At 48.9% G+C, this 24,292-nt stretch overlaps 1 protein-coding gene across 1 annotated transcript; it reads right to left on the bottom strand.

The window, feature by feature from the left end:
• Positions 1 to 96: 96 nt before the first annotated feature.
• On the bottom strand, positions 97 to 16,521 carry LOC122379963 (transmembrane protein 121B-like). The gene is made up of 6 exons (XM_043362659.1): positions 16,407 to 16,521; positions 15,297 to 15,397; positions 10,035 to 10,226; positions 5,186 to 5,304; positions 4,341 to 4,580; positions 97 to 919 (listed from the first exon to the last, which is right to left on the bottom strand). Exons 2-6 carry the CDS (start codon positions 15,373 to 15,375, stop codon positions 803 to 805), a joined length of 747 nt encoding a protein of 248 aa, XP_043218594.1. The 5' UTR covers positions 15,376 to 15,397; positions 16,407 to 16,521; the 3' UTR covers positions 97 to 802.
• Between the last annotated feature and the right edge of the window lie 7,771 nt (positions 16,522 to 24,292).

Here is a 24,292-nt window from a genome sequence, read left to right as displayed (position 1 = left end):
GTGGCCAGTGGCCGCAGTACCAACGCTTTCTGACAATACGGTCCTAGAGTTTCCAAAAAAAGACGCTCATGAAGCTAAAGCCGCAAAATGTTTCAATTACTTTAGCATATGGAGATAAGCTATTTAGAACTAACGTTGGGCTTCTTAAGCTGCAATAACCCGTGCAAGTGTTGGCCACTACTTGAGATTCGGTCAAAGTATATACGTGACTGTTGTCACGTGTTTCTTTTCACTGTCCCGATCTGACATTGAACATGCTTGGTGCTCACTCCCGCCTCAAACAATAATCCGAACATCGAATGCGGCACACGATACGACGGTTAGTTAACAGCTAACGTGCAGGGGTCGGATGGTGACCTTCGGCCAGCGGTGACCCGGTCATACTGCCATCTGTTGTGCGTGTGCCTCTCTCTCTCTCTCTCTCTCTCTCTCTCTCTCTCTCTCTCTCTCTCTCTCTCTCTCTCTCTCTCTCTCTCTCTCTCTCTCTCTCTCTCTCTCTCTCTCTCTCTCTCTCTCTCTCTCTCTCTCCCGCAGATCAGACAATAATACCATTAAACAGCCCCACATACCCCCGACCCACGCCCGTGACAAGCTACTTTGCGCACTGTCGCGTCTTTTCGGCGACATTGGCGCTGAATGCGATACAAGCGGCTTCACATACCACCCTGCAGTCGTCACTAGAGAATTCCCTTGCAGTCTCATCGCCTCTCGGGCTCGACGGTCGGTAGTTCTCCGGTCAAAAGCGCTGGCCGGTGGCGGCCGACAGTAACCTCGCTGCCGCCATTCCATGATGTTTACCGAGTCACTGGATGACGCAGAAGGCCAGGCCGTCACTGAGCACGTCCTGCATCAGCATTGGGGTGGCCATCGGTAGAGCGCTGTCGTCGTTCATCTGGCGGTACAGCTCGTGGAACCGCTCCTGAAACGGAGAGTCAGCCTCAGTGGCGTGGCGGCAGTCATCAGTTGTATCTGCTTTAGTTCGCGTAGTCCTCGTCATTGAGCAGACTGAAAAACTGACTTCATCTGGGACGGCTAAACAATGAGACAAACCCGGTAATTGAGTTTTGTCGATGACACAACTTTTCGGCCACCTGTTAATCGTAATAAGGCGCTTGGCGTTCTTTGGTGACCAGATGCTGCTTCGTGGCTAGCTTAGCTGGCTGTTGGATGGTATTGCACGGAACACCTCTCCCGTTTCTTTTCAGCAAACTTACTATTGCGACTAAGGCGACGCTCCCAAATAATTTTGTTGCGTGGTTTGTTGGTCATTGTAGCAGTGCAGACTGTGGCCCCATCGTCCGCTTACAATGACCGTTCCCTCATGTTAGCCAGCGTTCAACATAATGCCTAAGCGCCGTTATTACCTTATGGTCGGATGCCCCTGACCCATGCAGTGCTTTGGTCGGGCGGTTTAGTCACACAAGTCGTTAGGAAGCGCCGCTACCACTGCAGTCCATATAGCTTATTTGTCATTATTTTAAACTGCTCCCGATACGTAAGTGCAGTGGATGACTTAATGTATCAATGCCTGTGCACTGCATAATGCATGCATGTGTCACTTAGCGGTCCCTGTAGGGAGCTCGATAGCTATTGCCAAACTCGGACTTCCATTCAAAGCACGTGCCGGAGCTTGAACGCCGGATCCGTTTTCCCTATCCATCCAACGCTGATGCGGATTCAGCTCCGATTCTTCCGGGAATTCGGATCATGGGCACTTCATATTGCGAGATTATGGACTATGACATTGTAGTAGATATCCTCATACACTTAGCATATGTGCCAAATGCCACAATATACCGCAACACGGCCGTTCAGTAGATGCTTAGTTAATATCGCTGCCCACAGATGGCGTTACTAGAAACGCCTGAAATTAGGCTGTACCGCCTGGCTCAAAACGCAAATGCTCTCGGTTACGAACGAGAAGTAGGTATCTTTCAGCTTGAACGCTGGCATTGCGCTGAACGACGACTGCACTTTCAAATTAAGGGACGGCTTATCTAAGCGCGATAAAAGCAACACGAAGACATACGATAAAAGCAACACGAGTCACGAAGACATATGGCACAGAAGTCGGTCTCATTAGCAGAGTGGGAGCGCCGCCACAAGTGGCTTCTCTGCGCAACAGTGCCTCTGTACCGCCCCCAGCACCGTCCGGATGCGGGCAATATCGGGTCGGCCCGTGATCCTTCGGCAGGGCGGTGCGGGCCAATTTATCACGGGCCGCGGCGCGCCTCGTCGGCCGGACCCGCGGCGGCCCAGCCTTCCGGCCCGGTTGACCCGGGCGCCCGACAAAGGCGGCCATCTTGTCGGCCATGAATGCCAGTTGTGAGAACCGGCAGGGAGAGGGGAGGCGAGAGGTGTCGAGCGCAGGTGTGTTGAGTTCGTAGTCCTGTGAGGCTATTAAAAATAGGAATATAAAGCCGGGTTATAACCAGCATGTTCCGTGATATAAAATTGTTCACGGCTTTTGATTGCATCACGCTCAGAACTGCTCGTAAGTCTAATAAATTACTCCACTCCAGATTTATTTCTGGGAACCTTCTGACACAGACGCAGTACCGGCGTGGCGATGTCCGGTGCCGTCTGGCTCAATCTGCTCCGCTGCCGTACAGTGCGCACCGGGCCGTGTCACGTGACAGTGCACCCACGGGGAGAGGACGCCGCGGGGCGTCGGTGACCCGGTGACCTCTGTGGGCGCTCGTCGGCCTGTCGCCGGCCAAAGGTCGCGGGCCGGGCGGCGGCCCATCGGTCTCGGCAGGAGCGCCGGCAGCAGTCAATGACCACCATTGGGTCGGCTGATAGCGGACCGTTTGCGGCCGGGTTAAGACGGCAATACGAGCGGCGACGGCGCGGATAAGGCGCCGCCGACCCGGCCGACAGTCGGCGGCTTCACAGCTGCCCGCGGCCGCCGGGTGATAGTTGGAGCCCACAGATAGCAGCCGGCAGAATGACCGCCGGCAAACGGGGCGGAAAATAGACCGCCGCCGTGGAATTCGCTGATTGCGCCCGCGGTGGCTTTAGTTCGCACGTGGCGGTCTTTTACATTCAGCCGAGCGAGTCGGCTGATTAAAGGAAAAAGTCAACCAAAGGATACTGGCCCTGATTATTAGCCATGCCTCGCTGAATGTGACAATCGACTCAAACGCTCACATTTTGCCAGATCCGATTGTGGTTCTCATTGAATGGGATTGCCTATTAGCTAAACTGCGCCATCAGCAGTGAACTGGCGGATTCCTGCTCCACAATTTAACCCGATCTATTGATGACCACTGAAAATCTGCTGATGACACTCCGACAGCAGACTCATACTCATAGTTTAGACTTTGTCGGCTTGAACGGGATGCTTGTTTTGATGCATCACACGACAAGGCTTTGTACCTATATCTATTGTCTGTCTTCAAAAGTAAGAAATATATGCTCTAAAAGAAGTACGTATTTAATCCTTAATAATGAGCTTTTCTGATCATCCCATAATTGAAGGGTGTCTGTGTAAATATGCTCCTCTGAAGGACTAAATCTGAAGGACTGTGTAAATCTGCTCCCAAAGATAAGCTGATGATGTATGATCCGTACCTGTATACGGTCACCCGGGATACGGTGTATGTTTTTCTTAAATATTTATGACTCCTTTCTGCCAGCTCAATTCATGTTATGTTGAATGTGTTGCGTGCCAGATGATGAATTTTTACCACACAATTATCACCGCAACATAGCTGCTCAATATATCAGCGGAGCGTAAGTGGTAGAGGCGGTTTTCGGTCCCTTCTCGTATGTGGGACGCTCAGTTGGTTTGGTCGCTATTGATCCAGTTGAGCGCGAGAGTGTTCGGGTGTTTTACAAACACACTCTCCGCGACACCCGAACGAATTGGTGGCGGGCGGACGCAAACAAAAGACGGAACAGTGAGAGCAGTGAACAGTGACGGCAAAACAAGGCATTTCGAGGCAATTTCAAGGCACAGAGCCGTATTATTGGGCTAGCAAAAGATCTTCCTACATTTGTGCCTCTCACGGGGTTCGCCCTATTACTAGGCGCACCATTTTTTTTTTTTTGTAGATTAGATACCTATACAATACATCACGAAAACAGGATATATCACTATTTTAATCAACTGCAATTTGATGTACCTATCCTTTAAGTTGAGCTTTGTCTGGAAGCAAGTAGCCGGCATTCAGGTTAGTCTAAATTAATGATCCGGTAAATTGTCAGATTACTAAGTTCGTCTACCAGTCCACACATAGCCGATGATAGCCTTGATGGAAAAGTTATCTGCAAAAATACCTACCTTCACAGTACACAGAATATACCTATTTACCAACCATGTCTATTGGAGCTCGTACCTGGCACTTGGCGCAGGTGCATACGCGTCCGTTGGAGTCCGAGTACTGTTCCATCAGCCGCCTCTCATACTCTCTCTGCTCCATCTCGGCGGCCAGGTCATTGCAGCTCGGACAGTCGGGGCAGTTCGCCGCGCCGTCCATAGATGTCGCCGCCATCGCCGCCGCCTGGTCGGTAGACTGTCCCGCAATACTGCCCCGGCCGCTGTCGCCCATATCGGGGTAGGCCGGTAGCGGCGGCCGCTGCGGACCAAATCAAACACCACCACATTGGAACACTTTTTGAGGTGGATCAGAGTTTTTACATTGCATAAGGCAGACGCTCTACGTTCGGTTCAATCAAGGCGCTGACTTTGCAAGACCGGAATCGCGAAATTCTATTTGGAAACATCATCGGAGCGAAAGAAATGCCCACCGGGCAAAGTAATCCATCCATTCTAATTTCCTCTGAATCTCTAGCGGCGAGCGGCTTGGTTCACGAACCCATTTAATGTAAAGTGGTCTAGCTATTCAGAACGGAGCGACCCGTGGAATCCTCACAATTATAAAACAATTCAGAGAGGGCTTATGCTGGGTTGAGCGCAGCAAGCTTGAACACTTCTGAATATAAGACAATAACAACTTATCTGAAGCACCTATTCGTTCACGTGTTCTGGTGCGACCTCGTTAAATCGAGAATATATCGAGATCGAGTCGAGTCGAATAAATCGAGAATATATAGCCAGGAAGACTTAGTTATGTAGCTGACACAGTAGGCTGTGGGCAGGGGCGGTGCAGTGAGGTGCGAACTAACCGTTGTGTCTATAGCTGTGGGGAGGGGCAGTCAGTATAGGGCGATACGAACTGACCGTGTGTCTCGCCGTGGCGTACGGAGGCGGCGGGCTGGTGGACAGCGCCGCCGGGTCCAGCCATTCTGTGCTGGCGTCTCGCCGCGGCGGGCGGTGCGAGTACAGGGGCGGCGGCACGTCTGGAACACATATTCAGTCACTGAGAGACAGAGACAGCGGTGGTGCGGGGATTGTCAGAGACATACTAACGGTGTGCCGTCATGACAGCGCGGGCCAACCATAAACACAGGCGTAACAGTTGATAATATGGGATGTCACTCACAGAATCAGGGACGACAGCGCATTGTATTGGACGGCTACCGATAGCCAGAGCCAGGTTCCGGCAGCGGCATGGGACAGCCTTAGTCGTCGGTAATACCAGTCGGTGATTCGGGTAGACAGCCTCAGGCCATTTCAGTCGTTGATAGCGGACTATCGCCGGCACAGTAGCGGGAACACATTACGCTGGACCGTTATCGCCGCAGTCGTGGGCAATGATGCGCACAGAAGTGATGGCCGAGTGTCGTGTACGCAGCTCCTGGCACGGGACAGTGTGTTCATCAGTGCAGCGATAATTGAAAATGTCGCCGACAGCCACTGTCAAGAACATTCAGTGATACCGGGAACGGTAGAATGTGGAAATTCCAATTTCCAACAGAACCGGCTAGAATTTATCTCAGGACGCACTGGCGCCACTGGCTACACATCAATTTTATACGCTTCAAAAATGACTGTACTGTTGGCAATACAAGCTCATGCTACAGCTTGTATTGTAATAGGATGACGTATAATTATTTCATTCAATTTCTAAGGAACAGTAGCTTTACTGAAGGAATATCTTATCCAATAAAAGTTAACTGCCTGCGGGCTTCTATAGGCCCAATGAAAGAATGAAGGGCGCCTCTCTCTCTCTCTCTCTCTCTCTCTCTCTCTCTCTCTCTCTCTCTCTCTCTCTCTCTCTCTCTTTCTGTCACCCCTCTCGCCAGCTCCATCGGATCTGTGTGTTTTACCGACTTGGACCGTTGACGTTCCGTGAAAGGCTCAACATTGACCCAACCAACGCAAACTTCGCTGCTGCGTGCTTTGGCGACTGACGCAGATAGCAGAGCTGTTTGCATTTAGTCTGCCAGCGCTCGAACTCTCCCCGTCTGCGAGGTATTACTGCCTTCATAAAAAACTTTTGGGTATTTGGTCTAAACAGGAACATTTTATTCTTATGAGCAGAAAGGGAAGGCCGATGGTAAAATATGTAACTTATATGCCTTGAGTACTTAAATTTGAGATTCACCGAATGTTTTTGATTAGAGCGGGGAGAGTTGTATCATGTCCAAGTTGTATCAGGGCGAATTGTGCCAAACTTATCCAATGGATGGCGCTCGCGACACGACCAGCCGACGAGGTTTTCCGGGCGCCATCTTTCCCTGTTCTGTCTTGTGGCTGAGTGGACGCGTCTCGAGGTGAGAGCCGATTTTATGTTTTTTTAATGTCATTCTAAAAAATAAGTTGCAAGAAAATGTGTGTTCTGGGCATTTAGATGTGCACGATATTTGAAAGATCTCCGTAGCGGAGGTGAGGGTAGGTTCTAAGGCTGCGTGAGTGAAAACGGATTTCTCCAGCTGTCCGCTGTTTTTTAGCACGAGGATGTTTTTTTCCAAGATGGCGGCTAGGTACATGTTGTATCAGAGCCGGGTGGGGTATGTTGTAACATGTATGTATGTATGTATGTATGGGTATGTTGCTTTTGATCGCGAAAGCTAAGCCCTGGCTCGCGTTTGTAGGTAGCTAGTCAATGCTCGTTCCATTTCGGCACAATGCGTTGGCTTCTTTGCTCTTAACGGGCCACTTTTGCGTCTAGTCTGTTGATGTTTCGTTCGGATTGCATTGACGTAAGCTTGGTCTAATAAAGTGAAGCCTTTGAGCATACGTATACACTATACATTGTATTAACCCCATTTAATGTTGTTGTTATGTTCAAAACCAGTAGCAAGCAGACTCCCTGAAACGTGAAATAGTGATACAAATTACCCCACCATGTGATACAACTCACCCAAGCCATGGGGCAAGTTGTATCAAAAACATTGTTCTATTCGGGAGACCGTAGAAGAAAAACTGGTAGAGGTAGCGGAAAAGTTACTTTGCACAAAAAAGCAGAAGAATCAAGGAAGGGGATGGTATGGAAATAATGAGTTTATCACGGATAGTTACGAGGTTATGGGTCTCGGAGTAAAAACTGATACAACCCACCCCACTCTCCCCTATGCGTAAAGCATTAAAGGGACCCTCCCACCTTCAAAAAAGCTTATGAATTGGCATGAAAGTGATGTCGCTCGGTTCAGAAAGAGCGAAAACGAATATCAACCAAATTTCACCGAAAAATATTCACCGGTTTTCAAGATATTAGACTTTTACTTTTGTTTACTTTTTGGGATCTCCGCTGTTCCTAGCGGCTTTATTTGGAAGCAATAGTTTGGCAGCTGAAAGTGCGGCACTTGTTGCGCGCAAAGCAGCATATACCACCTCGTGCTACAAAACGTTTTAGTCAAACATTTAAAAATCGTTAGATATCTGCGCTGACGTCACACATTCAGAGGGGTATTCCTATGCATTAGCCCCTCTGAATCAAATTGCTGCAATTTTGAAATTCAATATTTCTGATTTAAGGCATTTCTCGATGTTGTGAGTGCCGAAACCGGTAATTGTGAGCCAGGGACCCCATTTTGGCTATCTCAACTCAAATCTAATGTTAAGGTGGGAGGGTCCCTTTAAGCCTTTAACCCTATTCCTGGCGGGGGGGCCTCAGGAGCCCCCTCTGAGGTTTTTTGGCTATTTCTCCCAAACGCTTTGAGCTAGGAAGCTCAAATTTTCTGACTTTTCTCAAAAGGCTTTTACGCAACATTTCTAAAAATTTTGAGTTGATCTGACCTCAGGTCAGGTCACCAGAGGTGGTTTAGTGACCCTACCTCAGAAAAGTTTGCAATCACGCCAGAGCTAGAGTTTTTGACCGATCAATTTCTTCTCTTCAGGCTTTAGTGAGGGTACCAGTATGTGCAATTTGTATATCTCAGAATTTTCATATCTGTGACCTGAGGTCAGGCCAGACTCGTGACCTTTACATTGCAAGCCTATGGGAAAATATTGAAACGCCTCCTGCTTCGTGTAAACGAGTCAAAACCACCCAATTCTTTCAGTATTATGGAAGATTATCTCATCGGTGATGATCCTGGTGCCGCTAATTGACAGGGGCACCGGCAAAGGTCATCTGAGGTCATGTGACGTCATAAATCGTTTTTCTGTCAATAAATCACGACATGATGGTGCTAAAGACTTGTAAGTGGTACCAAACTGCTCGCCTGGTCAAGGCGCGTCGTTTGGTATGCAGCATGACCATACCCCACAACCTCATTGATGAATGACCTGACCTTGACCTCAGGTCAAATTTCAAATTGACCTGTGAAGGTCATCACATACTTATTTCGCATCGCCTCGGCAAGAGCAACAAAAAATGTATTGGGGTTTTATGTCTCTATGTTCCTTAGTTTAAAAGTTATATAGGTAACTAATTCCAAAACATTTTATCGTTGATGACCTCTGGTGACCTCAATATTAACCTGACCTGAAAATGTTTTATGTAAAAGTTGTCTTTAAACGACCTATCAAACACCGTTCGCCGTTTGTCGCTGCGATGTGTAGTTTTTGAGATCTGAAGGGGGGGCCGAATCGGCCCCGCCGCCAGTTTCTTGTCCCGGCGGAGCCCGCCAGGAATAGGGTTAAGCCAATCACAATTAGAATTGTCGAATAATCCGTATTTAATGTAGTAAGCCTATTTAATCTGAATTATGAACTGTAGACAAGATGTAACATACTGACCAGTGCAACTCTTCGGAATTCATAAAGGGCTAGGCTGTCTGTATTTTGAATACCTAGGCCTTACTATATCGTATCAAGGGCACTGTCTAAATCGTAGAGCTTATGTGGTTTCAGAGATTTCTAGAAATGGCACATTGTCGCGCTAATAATCATGTTGAATCGCTTTGAAAGAATCGCTTTGAATAGTGTTTGTATCCTGAATTAATCCCTTAGTATAAATATCAGAAAGCGACACTCGTTAGCAAAGCCATTCCGAATGTAAATATCTTGCCGGAAGAAACAAGCTGGATGCGGTCAAAATAACGTAGGGAGAAACACGTTCCAAATCAACCACTTCATAAGCACGCTCTTCAGAGCTACAGACATCAAAAGCAGCGCGCGAAATTGAGTGGGCTAGATCCTCTGGGATCTTACAAATCACCTCCAGGCCGGGAGTCTGATCTGGTCGGATCCACGAGCCGGAATGATATATGCTCCGTTCCAGATTCGGCTGATAGAATTTCTGCTTGGGCATGCTGGCGCCCCTCACTCAGTTACATGCATGTTTGTGTGGCATTATTATGCTGACTGCTGAGACACACCAGCTGGCCAGATTGATGAATCATTATGAATAGACAATTTAACGGCGATATGACGTTCCTAAGTGGTTGGCATCTTGATTAAATTCCAAAACTGCTTGTGTATGCAAATTGTCGGGCTGTTAGGAGGGTATGACACATAATTGCCATCAAGTTCTCATGCATGAATCACGCATGGTTCTTTGTGCTGCTATCCTGGAATACACATTAGTCTGTAGACAGGGATAATGACTGGGGTGGAATGTCGCGGTAACCTTACACCCAAAAGGCTAAAACAACAACTATACCTGTCACTGCAGTGGGAACAAGCGCACTCATATGACCTGAGCAGTGAGGTGACCATTCTACTGGCTTGGCCAGCCCCTGACCTCTAACACCACCTGAAGCCTCTCAGACCGATACACGACACTGGCCCGTGACCTGACCTGTGAGCCGGCAGCCATGTAGTCGCTCCTCACTGCGACTGCGGCCCTTTCCGGTCAGTCTGTCGCCCCCGCCGCCGCCGCCGCCGCCGCCGCCGCCGCCCCGGGCGCTGGTCGGCTCAGCGGTAGCGGTGTCGAAGGAGCCCTGCTGCCGGAGCGGGTACTTGGTCTTGGTGTGGCACATTGGGCAGCGACCTGAAAACACAGACACCGTGTCAGTGTCAGACGTGGCGTGTCAGTGTCAAACGTGGCGTGTCGGTGTCAGACGCGGCGTGTCTCGTGAATTTTTGATTGGCGGATGGATGTGCTCGCGGGTACAGCGAAAGTCTGGTAGTGTTGCGAGCAAATTAACCACTCTAGACACGCTGAACTTTACTGGCAGTCTTGGTAACACAATCAGGAACTGATGTATGGAGCCGGCCGAAATGAACGTGAACAATCTGCTTAGCTACAACATATGTATATTGTATTTGTATATGCAGCATTGAGCATAGTATAGCCAAGCTAAACTATAATCTGCTCCAATTTGCGCCTGTCTACGTCCAAGAATCTTGCAATCATCCAGGCCTTTAGCCTTTGCGACATCATTTCGCCCGCGTTTTTTTTTAGCAAGGCGCTTCATTCGTATTGACTATTTATATTATTCTAACGAATTACTGAACTCCAGGTAAAGGTGTATTTAAATGCAAGTCAGCGGGCATTCAAAAGCAAAAGATCGCATAATATATAATCTCGGTATGTGGTAAAAGTATGAACTGCTTCCTTCCCAAATGAAATATGTAACTAACGCTCTGAAAAGGAAGCAGTATTCCAGAGTTGTGCCAGAGCCAACCATTGATTGTGTCCCATTCTAAGAATGTTTGTCGCATTATTTCAAAAAACGTTCGCCTTCGCATTTTGCTAGCGAATCTAATTAGCTAAATGCCGTCAGATTTCAACTGACGGTCCCGGGTCTTCGCCAAGCGATGAATAGAAGCTAGAACGGCTTGTTTACTACACTTTGCTCAAGCATGATGTGCAGTTGGATCTCATCAACTACTACTCTTCTGCATAAATCACGATGTGCAGGGCATACTGAAAGTACCGAAAATATGTAAATATCGGACCAACTATCGAAGTACCCAAAGTACCCTTCCCGTCTCCTTAGTCACTGGGAAAACTATTTCCCATTTACTCCCGTCCCCCTCGTCCCAGCACGGGGGCGCCAGGGAACGGGACCAGGACCTGCACACGACCATTGGACAGCGTCCAATATTGTGACTGTAAATATGGGACGACCGCTGTCGGACGCATGTAGATCACATCAGGGCAGCCCGGAACACCCCTCCGTCGGGCGCCATCACTCCGGTGAAGGCACTGAGGCAACACTGCGGACGCCGCCCCGGCAGGCACTGCGAGCCTTGGTGAGTAGAAGTGAGGATTCAATGGTTTGGAGACACTTGGAACGAGTCTCACTGATGCAAAAGTCTCACTGTCTCACTGATGTTATTCACAGGTTCAGGATTGTCAAAAAAAAAAAAAAAACGTTTACAGTAGCTGCAATTTGCAGACGATGCTATCACACTACGCCTGGCTCTATTATCTGCTAGTTACCTCATTTGAAACAACAATGCTAAGTAGTAGTAGACCGTAATTATGGCGCCTACGAACAATGTATCATAATCATACTTTGATACTGCCTCCTATCCTGCTTTTCTTTTTTGCCGATTCTCTCTCCCTCTCTGTCCCCTTTTCTCTCCTATTCTTTCCTTGTCACCAACAGTTGCATCCACCTCTCCTTTTTCTATCGACAGCCACCAGTTCGTTGGACTGATTGCATTACCCATCACTTTTTGTGCAGCTGTTCGCCGAATACAATGCAATACATGACAAATAAGCGATCATGAATAGATATGCAAATCTGATGAGATATTGGAAACAACATGCAACATGCGAATAGCGCCTTCCTTTTCGCATTATTTAATCACTAAAGATATGAGAAAATATGCAAATAATCCTAACAACCATTCTCACTATAATTTATAGGATGATTTATACACCAGATAACCGTGAATCGTTTGCTCATCCGTTCTTTATTCGTCCGGATCCGGAAGTGTTAAGGATAGTCCGTAAAATACAGCCGCGTCGCCTGCGGGCCGTCTCCGGGTGCCCCAGCTGGCAGGAGGCACACGGATGGGCCCACTCGGGCGGCTCGAACAGCCCCCAGCGGCCGCCGGGCAGGGTGCCAGCCGCACAACGACGACTGACAAGCAGCTTAACCGGCTATGGATCCGCAGCAGCCCGTCCCGTTCCGATGGAAGGGCCACACTCCTCGTAACGGGCCCAGAGACGGAAATCTTGAAGAGGTTTTGGTTATCATGAAAATAAGGCTTATGCAGCTGGGCTCGTGAGAAACTTATAAAAAAATGTCACAAGCTGGTGCTTTGTGTCATACTAAACCGAACAACCTGAAATGTTTTGATTAAACGTCTCACCTGAGATCTATTGAGTACAATCAAACCGTTCTGTCTGTCTGTATGTATGTAGCTCCCGCGTCTTCACACACACCACAATTGAGTTACAGGCACCATCACTACGGTGACGCGACAACGCAGCGCTTCAAGTAATCAGAATCAGAATCAGAATGTATTTCGTAACAAATCCATTAAATCATGGTTTTTCGTCGTCACACGTCATATTATTAAAAAACGTATGTACAGGTAGGTAGGCGCTACAGTACCAGTACAGTGCATGCATCTACAATCACATATCGTCACGTTCAAATGACTATTGCACAACGCGCAGATCACAATATGACATGTTGACAGTTGTTGTAATGACAGTTGTTCGATCAGTGATCGGATTCTTGGCGACTTGGTACGTACCAAATGGAACAGGTTTTTAGCCGCATAGAAAGCTTCACCCATCCTTAGTCCGTAGTTATGTTTGGTCAATTAATTTGGTATGCTAATTGCTAACACAGCTATGTAACATATTTCTTTGAACGATGTGGAGCTATTGCATACAAACGTACAATAGTTTTTCATAGAAAACGATCTCACTTGATGTTCATTGTTGGCATCTTCACGCATCTTTCAAATACCACTTTTTATAATTCGCAGCTGAATGAGTCAGAGGGGATTTCCAAAGTCTCAAACGCATCCATCTGAAAGACATATCCGGCGACGGTGAATGTAAAGACGACATTACTTTCGTTAAAACGGCTTCATACTATATGAAACGAAGACGAACGACCCAACTAACTGCCTGGTAGGTCATTTTTATGGCCAAAGATGTTATTGACGCCGGGCTTATTTATCACCACTTGGCTGTAAGGTGAAGTGAATTATGAAATATCCTAAAACCAGCTTCTATGTGCAAAGATCGAGAATCCAAGATATTTAGACTACTAGGTACCTACATCACGGATGGTGAATGGTGATTCACATACGACTTTGCTTTTGCAACGATACAGGAAGATGAGGGATACTCCACCTAAGCAGAATCATCATGGAATCAGCACATCAAGATGGTGATATACACCGAGATTGAGGCCTCAAGCCTGAAGCGCAAAACGCGGCGACCTATACCGGATGGTACCGGACAGAGCGATCTGGTACTGCGCTGCAGATTCGCCGCTGAGCGGGGAGACTCAGCAGACCAATTGGCCTGCCCGTAGCGCGGCGATTGGCTCGACTTTAAGCCCCGATTGGCCGTCACCCGCGGACCGCGAGCATCACCGATGTCAGCGTCTGAACAGGCCGTATCGATTGCCCTTCTGGCGCCGCGGACCGGACGGGAGTCGCGACCGGCGACCGGCTGCAGCAGTCGACAGAGATCCGGCTGCGGCAGTCGACAGAGATCCGGCTGCTATGTTTTTTACCCTATCGCTCCACTAACAGCGTCATCCGTTCCAGCGACACTGGCAACTTGGGCGAGTGTGTCACTCGAGCTGGAGGTATACGTTGAGAGACCGTCGTCAGCGCCCGAGGAGATGGGGTGATGTCTGCCACATCGGGTGTTATCGTGGCCGGCGAACGGCAGCCGGTTGGATAAAACTTTGATCGGGCTCTGACGCGGAGATCGGCGGCCTGTTTTCGTTGTGTTCGCTACTGCGGACACCCAGGTCACGCAGGTTTACACGTATGATCGACCTGTTGGCTCGATCCGGGAGGACGGATCAAGTGGCGACGGTCGAGCGGAATGGTCCACTCGGTTTGCTCAGTCGAGGCTATAATTCAAGCTGACAACATACTCCATTTGTTTCCAAGCAGCAGGCTGACATGAAATAAAACGGTCAGTTCTGTTGGACGAGGCCCAAAAAGCAGGGAACATGCTCTGAGCTTTTGGAGTAGGTCGTAGTGCTGGAAACGTTACTTATCGAAAGAAGAAAAAATTAATGGTGATGCAGCGTTCGTAATTAAACCTCAGATAACAATAACTCAGCTCTTTTATAGACATTGCCGCGTCATCGTGCATTTCTCTATACCTCTGCGCGGGAAGGTTAGGCATTGCCCTTCTCCGTTCTAAACTGGACTGACTCCGTATACTTCCCATGTGCTACTACTATCTATACGTTCCATGTGTTAAGCAATGCAAATGATCACGACTGCGTTTGGGTCAAGCCGGAAACAGGGCGGACTAAATATCTAAAACTATCTCGATGTCATAAGGACGGACAGAAATGATCAAATCTGACATGAAAAGAACCAGTCAACCCAGCAATCACCATGAAGTGTTTCTAAAATCGAAGAACGAGTCCGATACATTCGGCACATTCGGGCATCGAAAAAAGACCCTGTGCGATTGGAAACAATAACATATTTGTCAGCAACGTTCATCCATCACAGCCAACGTCAATAGGTATTTTACTTGTGGAAGCAAGGGTCTTAGCAATATACCAAAGCTCGTATCATCCGCTCTCGGCCTTTCATCCAGCAAGGGTGATGTGATACTTAAAATGCATAGGACTCCATCAACAAAGTTCCGGCATCGCTTTTCAAGTGGCACAGGTGCCATCGTTGGATCGCGTGGCTCGCCGCTGCAATCTAATTGTCAAAGTTAACGTGCTAGAGGATTAGATCGCTGCTCTCGAGAACCAAAAGTTTGTTTTCTTGACACGAGGTAAAAAATAAGACATTTCAATTAGTTTCTGTCCCATTCATGACTGCGACCGCTCATTGACACCCGTACTTTAACTCATGCAACATGCATTCATTCAGTCAGCCCAGATTATGTGTGTCTATACTATTGTCCTATTTATCCCTCGTTGTATGTCTGACCCACCTGCGAACCATTTCCGCCTCTTCTCGTCCTGTGAGAGGCCACAGAAGCAGCTGTATTTGGCCGACTCCCCTCCCGGCATCTCCGACGTCGGCCGCGCCCTCCTGCAGAAATGTCGACACACAATTACACGCGGGTCGCCGCTGTAAACGCTCAACACGTAACACGCCACCACCTAATTGCGATCCATTATTCACCCTGCAGTGGGGCAAAGCGCCGCGAGTCCCTTCGTTATGGCTACGACTTAATATTAACAGAGCATGGACTTTCGTGCGATAGGCAACTAACACAAAATAATGACATTCATTTCAACTTAGACTAATCGAAAAGAGACTATTTTCGACCATATGTGGACAAACGTCCACCAAAATATACTTACTATCGACCACTTTTTCTCACAAATAAACTTAGGTCGGTTTAGCTTCGCCTTGACATCATTTACAGCATGCCAGTGGCAATTATAAACGATGAATCTTGGATGATCGTTTTTTTTTTTGCTGACCCCTTATGAGTTTGAATATTTCAAAGTTGTACGCATTTTTGCCTTGTTGGAATTTTTGTAAATGATGACACCGAATAGATAAGTGGGGTTACCGGCCAAGAAGACTTTGTTGTGGGGGTCGGGTCACACTCGGTGGGTGGTACTGGCCGATGTGCCGGGACGAGCACCATACGTTTTGGAAATGGATCTTACCGGTAATGTGATTCTGCTAGGCAAAATGTTTATTTGTTTAGGTACATGTCTCAATTTTCAAGGTGGGTTATAACTGCATGCCACCGAGTACCTTTCGATACCCTGTTTTGTCGTTTTCAGACATAATAGTTCCATTGTCGCCGCGTTGTGACAGCCGACTTTGGATGTACTATTGCAGCCATATAGCTGTTTAGAAGGGGCATCCCCTTGCAAAGAAAGACTTTACCAAAACTGCCATGTCAGACAAGAACACATGCTCTGACAGATAAACAAACCAACAACGATAGCCAGACGGTCACACATATCAAACTGCTATCTGATCCATTTAACCGATCAGCACACTCGCACCTCAACCCCATCCAGCTAACCACCAAAATACTAGCGCCATTCCCGATCGTCGGCGGCGGCCGCGCGTTTACCTGGTGCGTGCGTCGCTGGCGTCGCGGCCCCACTGCCGGCCGTCGGTCGTCGGAAGCGACGCGACGGCGACGGCGCAGGTCGATGTCGGGAGGCTACAGTGTCGGGGAGGGAGAGAGGGAGGGGGATACACCGGCGCCACCGCGACGGTCCAGAGGGATGCAGAGCGGGGGAGAGAGAGAGAGAGAGAGAGAGAGAGAGAGAGAGAGAGAGAGAGAGAGAGAGAGAGAGAGAGAGAGAGAGAGAGAGAGAGAGAGAGAGAGAGAGAGAGAGAGAGAGAGAGAGAGAGAGAGAGAGAGAGAGAGAGAGAGAGAGAGAGAGAGAGAGAGAGAGAGAGAGAGAGAGAGAGAGAGAGAGAGAGAGAGAGAGAGAGAGAGAGAGAGAGAGAGAGAGAGAGAGAGAGAGGAGTACCGGTGCACTGCAGTCACTCGCTCAGTCAGACCCCAGCCAGCGGCTCAGGCCCGGGTGACCTACGCCCGGGTGGCCTACGCCCGGCTGACCTACGCCCGAATTGCCTACTCCATCGAATGTCTACGCCCGGGTGACCTACGCCCGGCTGACCTACGCCCGAATCGCCTACTCCATCAAATGTCTACGCCCGGGTGACCTACGCCCGGCTGACCTACGCCCGAATTGCCTACTCCATCGAATGTCTACGCCCGGGTGACCTACGCCCGGCTGACCTACGCCCGAATCGCCTACTCCATCGAATGTCTACGCCCGGGTGACCTACGCCCGGCTGACCTACGCCCGAATCGCCTACTCCATCGAATCTCTACGCCCGGGTGACCTACGCCCGGCTAACCTACGCCCGAATCGCCTACTCCATCGAATGTCTACGCCCGGCTGACCTACGCCCGGCTGACCTACGCCCGAATCGCCTACTCCATCGAATGTCTACGCCCGGCTGACCTACGCCCGGCTGACCTACGCCCGAATCGCCTACTCCATCGAATGTCTACGCCCGGCTGACCTACGCCCGGCTGACCTACGCCCGAATCGCCTACTCCATCGAATGTCTACGCCCGGCTGACCTACGCCCGAATCGCCTACTCCATCGAATGTCTACTGCTCCCCTCCTGTCCGATTAACGAGTGAAGATTTCGCATACCAAAGTGACCCTTCCGGGGGACCGGCACCCACAGTCAGGTAGGTAACAATGGGAAGGGTCGGAGGGACCGACCGCCGCGCCGCATGGTGACAGGTGATTCCCGGGACGTCCGAGCGTCGCCTTTCAGACGCATCGCCTGCCTTCCCTCCCGCCGCGCCGTGCCGCGCCGCACAAAGCAGACGGATCCTGTCGCGGCGCGACCTACCCGACCAGGCTGTCATCATCGGCGTAGAGCCTGAACTGCTTTTTTTAAAGCGTTGAGCTGATCAAGCTTGAGTAGCCATGCTTGCGTATTTCACGCTTCAGCCCTGCTGTGAGCCATGATTTATGATTTCTCATTTCAGATCTTAACAATGATCTTAGGTAGGAAGAACCGTGAGAAACGCCCCTCCCCCTAAGCCCTCGCCGGTATGGGGGGGGGGGGTCGAACAGCCCCCTCTCGGTTTTCGCAAATAACTCGCGTAAAAACCCGCTGATCGCGACGAAACTTTCATTACCCTCGCGTTCATTAATTTTAAACCTACCCTGACAATTTCATGACCCTGACGCAAATCACCTTTGACCTGTGACCTACTTTTCGAGGCCATGTTTGGCCGGAATCGCGATTCGGCGTATGTCGTCTCCTATTAGCCGCGCGTTTGCACTCTTTTCGTGGTTTCAAGCGTTCAAAGATGTGATATGATATTGCTCCTATGCGTTAGGGTGGGTGTCAAGTTCACTTGAAGCTCAGGTCAGGTCACTGACCTTAAATGAGCTCGGTTAACTTTTACATGTTTCTAGGCTAGTTTTTTTTTTAGCTTAATTCGAATTTAGCAACCATATGAGCATTTACGAAGTAGTTTTGGTGCCATCGTAACGTGTTATGAAGCTGTCAGAGGCGGTTGACACCTACTACGAATACCCGGCAAAACCACTACTGGTTGACCTGAAGTGACCTGACCCGACCTGGCCTAAAAGCATGAAGACATCATCTGTGATAAAAACTAACATGATATTCGTGATCAGAACCCCGAATAGCCCCGTAGCAGCCACACTTTACGACCTAACTGGTCCCGATTTTCCCGACTTTTGGGCCATTGACCTGGCCTGGAAGGTCAACCAATGACCTAGGACCTTAAATTGGGTATCATCGGCTTCCTCTTGTCACGGGCAACACGCTTGCTTTTTTTCGCGAAGCTCTAGCTCGATCAGGGGTGATACGGCAAGGGGGTCCAACGGAATCATCCCGCCCTTATACGTTTGCGGCTGTCAAAACACCAATACTGGCGAGGGGGTGTGTCACCGTTAGACTAGTTATTTGACCATATACTATTAGGTATTTATCTATATTTATTTATTTACGATCTCAAGCCTCCACGTGGTAGGTTTTAAAGCTTACGTCATTGTACAGTATGTCTTAAAAGTACCGCGCAAAGTAACAGTGGATCCATCAAGCCTGACGGAGGAAGGACTGCTAGTCACCAAAACAATGGATATCCTCGTCCGCAGGGCATTTTTCATAACACGGCCTGGCAGGGGGGGGGGGGGTCGATGCGACCCCCCTCCCAATTGGCTCCTATGGCAACTAGAAACACCAAATTTGGTAGGTAGGTGTGCCCCCTGGAGTTCCCACCCCTGTGCAAATTTGGTTGCTCTGGGTCAATATTTTTTTGGGGGGGTGGGGGATATAAATGTAAAAATTTCGCTAAAATAGGTCAAATGTTTTCGCTTATAACTTTTGATCTAATTAAGATAGAGCAAAAAGAAAAGCACCAGTGAACTCAGCACGTCAAGGCGCGTCGAATGATATACTTTTTAGGTTGCTTAAATGTACTTGTTTTACTTAATTATTAAGTAAACTTTAATTAATTAATTAAGTTCAAGTGAAGATATTCGTGATCAGCACCCCGGAAAACCACATAGCAGCCACACTTTACGACTTTATAACAGGTCCCGATTTTCCCGGTTTTCGGGTCATTGACCTGACCTGGAAGGTCACCCGATGACCTAGGACCAAAATTGGGTATCATCGGCTTCCTCTCGTGACGGGCAACACGCTCGTTTTTTTTCGCGAAGCTCTAGCTCGATCAGGGGCCAAACGCGAGGGGGGTCGTACCAACCCTCCCCCCCCCTTGTGCCGTCGAAGGACGCAAAATGGCCTGTGCCGGCGAGGGTTAACAGCAGCTCACTTGGTGCTTCTTTGTTTGGTGTACTTATCCATGGGTCAGGTCAAATGAGGTCAACTTAGGTCAAATGACGTTTTTTGCCAATAACTTGGGACATAATGATGCTAGAGCTAAAAAAAATGATGTCATTGTGTTCCTGGTGATCAGCCGAATCGAATGATATGCGACATGATGCAATTTGGTTCACTCCAGGGCAACCAAACTACTACCAAACCGCTCAGCAAATGGTACGGTGCATAGCAATTTGAAATTTCTCTATTTGAAATCCTGGATCCGCCTATTATAGGAAAAACGTGTAAAAAGAAGATGCACAGTCACCCAATCACTGCGTATACGTATGCTATCACAAGTCATATATAACATGAATCAAGCAGAAGCCCATATTGCACAAGCCCATCCGCGTCGTTAACTTCACTGAAGACGCACATTTTTTATAAGTAAACAATCCTTGCTTCTTCTTTTAAAAACAAATGAAACAACAACTGATTGAAACAACAAACAACTGACCGTTTTGTTTTCTTTATTACTGTATGCCTGGCCTATTCAAATACATTAGCCGGAGGGGTGTAGTACTGGTGTAAGCAAATTGACCACGCACGGTCAAAAATGCATTACCAGAATGCATTTAAGCCAATATTTTGGGATGGTCTCGTTCCTAAGTCGGCTAATAGCTTCGGTCCAGAACATAAATTTATCGTTGGCATACAGTAAAATACATACCAGACTCGGCCAATGATAAATTTTCAAGACCTCAGTCCTTACTGTTTTTTTTTTTAACTCGGCTTTCGGCCTCGTTCAAAAATCCAGTAAGGACCTCGGCCTTGAAAATTTATTTACACCGGCCTCGTTCAGTATTATATAACGCTAGAGAGTCTTTGGCGTAATACCCGAGAAGCCATCTTTCCTCACTGTCCCCTACGTGTCGATCTGAGCTTGAACTTGCCTACGTGCCGATCTGAGTTCAGGTCTAGCAGTTTCCACGTCCTGTCGGGGAGGGGGGGGGGGGCAAAGGCAATCCGTCCCAGCTCAAATAACAATATCTATAAGCAAATTCGTTATCAGCACCCCGAGAAAGCCGCATTGCAACCTTTTTACGATGTTCTAACAGGGCCTAATTTTCCCGACTTTTGGGTTATTGACCTGACCTGCAAGGTCAACCAATAACCTAGGGTCTTAACCCGCGAGTTGCTGGGGGGGGGGGCGTTAAACGCCCCCACTTTTTCGCCGGGCCATAGCATTAAAATGGCGCGCCAAATTTTGGGTACCTGTAGGGAATTGATTGAAGTTTATTTTGACAAAGTTTCAAAAAAATCGGTCGGAAAATTTTTGAGAAATCGAGGTTTTAGTGACGTCATGATTTCTGAGTTTTCAACCAAAAACGGCATATGTTCCAAAAATCATATAAAATCACAGAATAGACATACAGACATGCCGTAAACGCCATTAGACTGCCAATACCATGAACAATCAAATGGCTATCTTCGATTATTGATTATCGTTCCGCATTTTCCAGAATCTTGAACTGAATCTTGGCAAATTCTCGTGACTACTTCACGACCATGATACATGCATTTCTTAAATTGAGCTTTTTGAGCCAAACAGGTACACATATGATAAAATGAATGCCACCATCGTGTTCTACGCCCCAAATTACCCATAAAACATGTGTCACAGGCTGCGAATATCAGTTTTGATTTTCGGGGATATGTGCCTACCCGGTTGACCTGACCTTGACCCTGACCTATGCTTGACTGACCCCTACATGGAGCTGGCACTCCTGTAGGCCTTATATGATGGATTGTGCACCGTTTTGACAGAGTTACTGACGAGAAGCGCCCATTGCGAAGTCTTGAAGTCCATGCTACTGAAAGCCCGATTTTAGGTGTTTGACCTGACCTTGACCCGACCTGTGACCTCAAAATTCAACTTTAAAGTACTCATCTGAAGCGTCTCGTCGCGTTCTTTCGTTTGCCGCCTCGTGCGTTTCGCTGCGCCTATTGGTTCTCGAGTTTTCGGCTGGGGGCGTTTAACGCCCCCCCCCCCAGCAAACGGTGGGTGGCGAAATACCCCAGCAACTGCCGGGTTAAAATTGGGTATCATCGGCTTCCTCTTTTCACGGGCAACACGCTTGTTTCTTCCCGCGAAGCTGTAGGTCGATCAGGGGCCAAACGGCAAGGGGGGTCCAACGGACCCCTCTCCCCTTATATACGTTCGCGGCTGGCAAAACACCCGAATACGGGCATACGTTCGCGGCTGGCAAAACACCCGAATACGGGCGAGAGTTAATGCATTGAAACATTGAAGCAATGATGATGGCTTTGATGACGCTTTGATATTAAACATAAACTAATTGAGATTGATTCTATTCATAGCAATACCTTAATTGGTTTGACCTGAGTATGGCTACCGGCAACCCCTACATCGTATATAGTCACGTGAGAGATCATGTAACACTGTGCACAAATAATACTCACTATAAACAAGGTCATATAAAGCGACTTGACTATGTAAACACTGAGCTCATGTACGGCCAGCGCTGTGCGGCCAGGCACCGGGAGCCCGGCCCCAGCCGGGAGGGCGCGGTGCAGGAGCGCCAGACCGTCTGGGAGGTGCGTCCACCCCCTATTCACGGCGCGGTCCCGGCTCGCCTCACGGTTACGCTGCCGCCACCGTTCAGATACGCCCCCTGTCATTGAGACGGCAGGGGTGGGAAGCTGATTGATGGGGTTACCTTTGAGGTGGGTCCGAGATTTGCTCCGCTGCCCGGTACGCTCTTACAATGGGCGCATCCGATGGTCGGCTCAGTGACGGGGCCCATCCCCTGCGCTGCCCCGACCCACTTGCGGATCTCCTATGGCGCCGCTCACTCATCCATGAATTGAGCAACTAGTGCATCCCAAGATGAAACATAGCAGCCAGGAGGCCATACGAAAGGTCGCAGAGCAGGTTGGTCAAACGCCGAAAGTGTCGGTGCGGCGCCTCGCGTCTAGGGTCGGTCTCAGCAAGTCCTCCACTCACAGGATTCTCAAGAAGGATCTCGCCTTATCTGCCTTTAAGCTTAAAGTGTCTCAAAAGCTGTTTGCTGCGGATTTTGAGCAGAGGGAACAATTTTGCAAATGGTTTTTGGAAAAGTGCACAAACAACCCAAACTTCTTGTCTTGTGTTTGGTGGTCTGATGAGGCCCATTTTCATCTGAACGGGCAAGTGAACCGCCAAAATTACAGGTTTTGGGCGGAACGGCCACCAGAGGAAGTTCTCGAGGCTCCGCTGCATTCCCCGAAGGTGACTGTGTGGTGCGCGTTGAGCGCGCAGGGAATCATCGGCCCATTCTTTTTTGAAAATGGTGCTGGCGAGACGGTCACTGTCAATTCCCGGCGCTACCTTACCATGCTTAAACGCTTTTTGCGGGCACTCACAGCGAGTTGTGCGGACACCCTGAACCAGCAATGGCTGCAGCAAGATGGCGCAACGGCGCATACATCACGCGCCAACTTGGCCTGGCTGCACGAGTGTCTAGAGGGGCGTGTCATCTCCCGGCGGGCCGCGGTGACCTGGCCGCCGCACTCTCCTGACCTCACGCCCTTCGACTTTTACCTGTGGGGTTATCTGAAAAGTGTGGTGTATCAGGAGGCACCAGAAGACCTAGCGACACTGAAACGGGCGATTCGCGCGGCCATTCGCGCGATTCCACCTTCCGCATGTGCTCGGGTCGCAGAGGAAGCCAGGTGCAGGGCGGAGCGGTGCCTGGCCCAAGAAGGCAGGCACTTCGAACATGTGCCGGTGTGAGTGACAGGAAGGAGTGGCATGGTCCATTTGTAGCGCAAATAAATCTCCATGGAACTGGCTCGCTTTTGATATGCGTTTAAAGCATTAGTGCCGAATAACAAAAAATATATTGTCTAAACAAATGTGGTACTTTTTTCTGGGACACCCTGTACTTAACCCGCGCCCCGTTGGGCTCTGCCGAGCAGCGCGCCCCGTTGGGGGGGGGGGCATTTTGCCCCCCCCTAAGATCTCGAGAACCACGCAACCTAGGGACAAGCGGCAAACGGTGTTGGATAGCCCTATCAGGGAACTACCTTGTGACCCAATTTTATTGACCTAGGTCAAGCCGATGACGTCACAGGTCAGGTCAAAGGTCCAATTTTCACCGTTTACAGGCGTTTCAAGAAATGCGTTGTAAAATCGAGTAACATGCATTTAATTGAAAATCATCGATGGGGAAATGTTCTTCAAACACATATTTTGCTATTTGAGGTCACTGATACCAGGTCAGGTCACAGAGGTCAGGTCACTGGGGGGTCACAATATGAAAGTGTCGTGTGAGACATGTTTTATGGTCCATTTTACATGACAAATGCGATTATGTGGGTCAGGCAGCCTTTGGGGCCAGCTTAGGTCACGTTTTGGTCAAGGTCAGGTCAAGGTCAGGTCAAGGTCAGGTCAAATTAGGTCAAATTTCAAAGTTGATATTTTTGCATAAAATGGGTATCGAATCGATGCAGCTCGACACGGGGAGTTCAATGGTGGTCTTTGTTTTGCCGTACGTGGTCTAGAATCGCTATAATTGAGTTCATAAATTTGACGTCATCATTTTTGAACAGTTTTTTTT

The sequence above is a fragment of the Amphibalanus amphitrite genome, unplaced genomic scaffold (genome assembly GCF_019059575.1).
Source record: "Amphibalanus amphitrite isolate SeventyFive unplaced genomic scaffold, NRLGWU_Aamphi_draft 000087F_arrow, whole genome shotgun sequence".
Classification (NCBI taxonomy): domain Eukaryota; kingdom Metazoa; phylum Arthropoda; class Thecostraca; order Balanomorpha; family Balanidae; genus Amphibalanus; species Amphibalanus amphitrite.
This window is presented reverse-complemented; position numbering and strand designations above follow the sequence as displayed.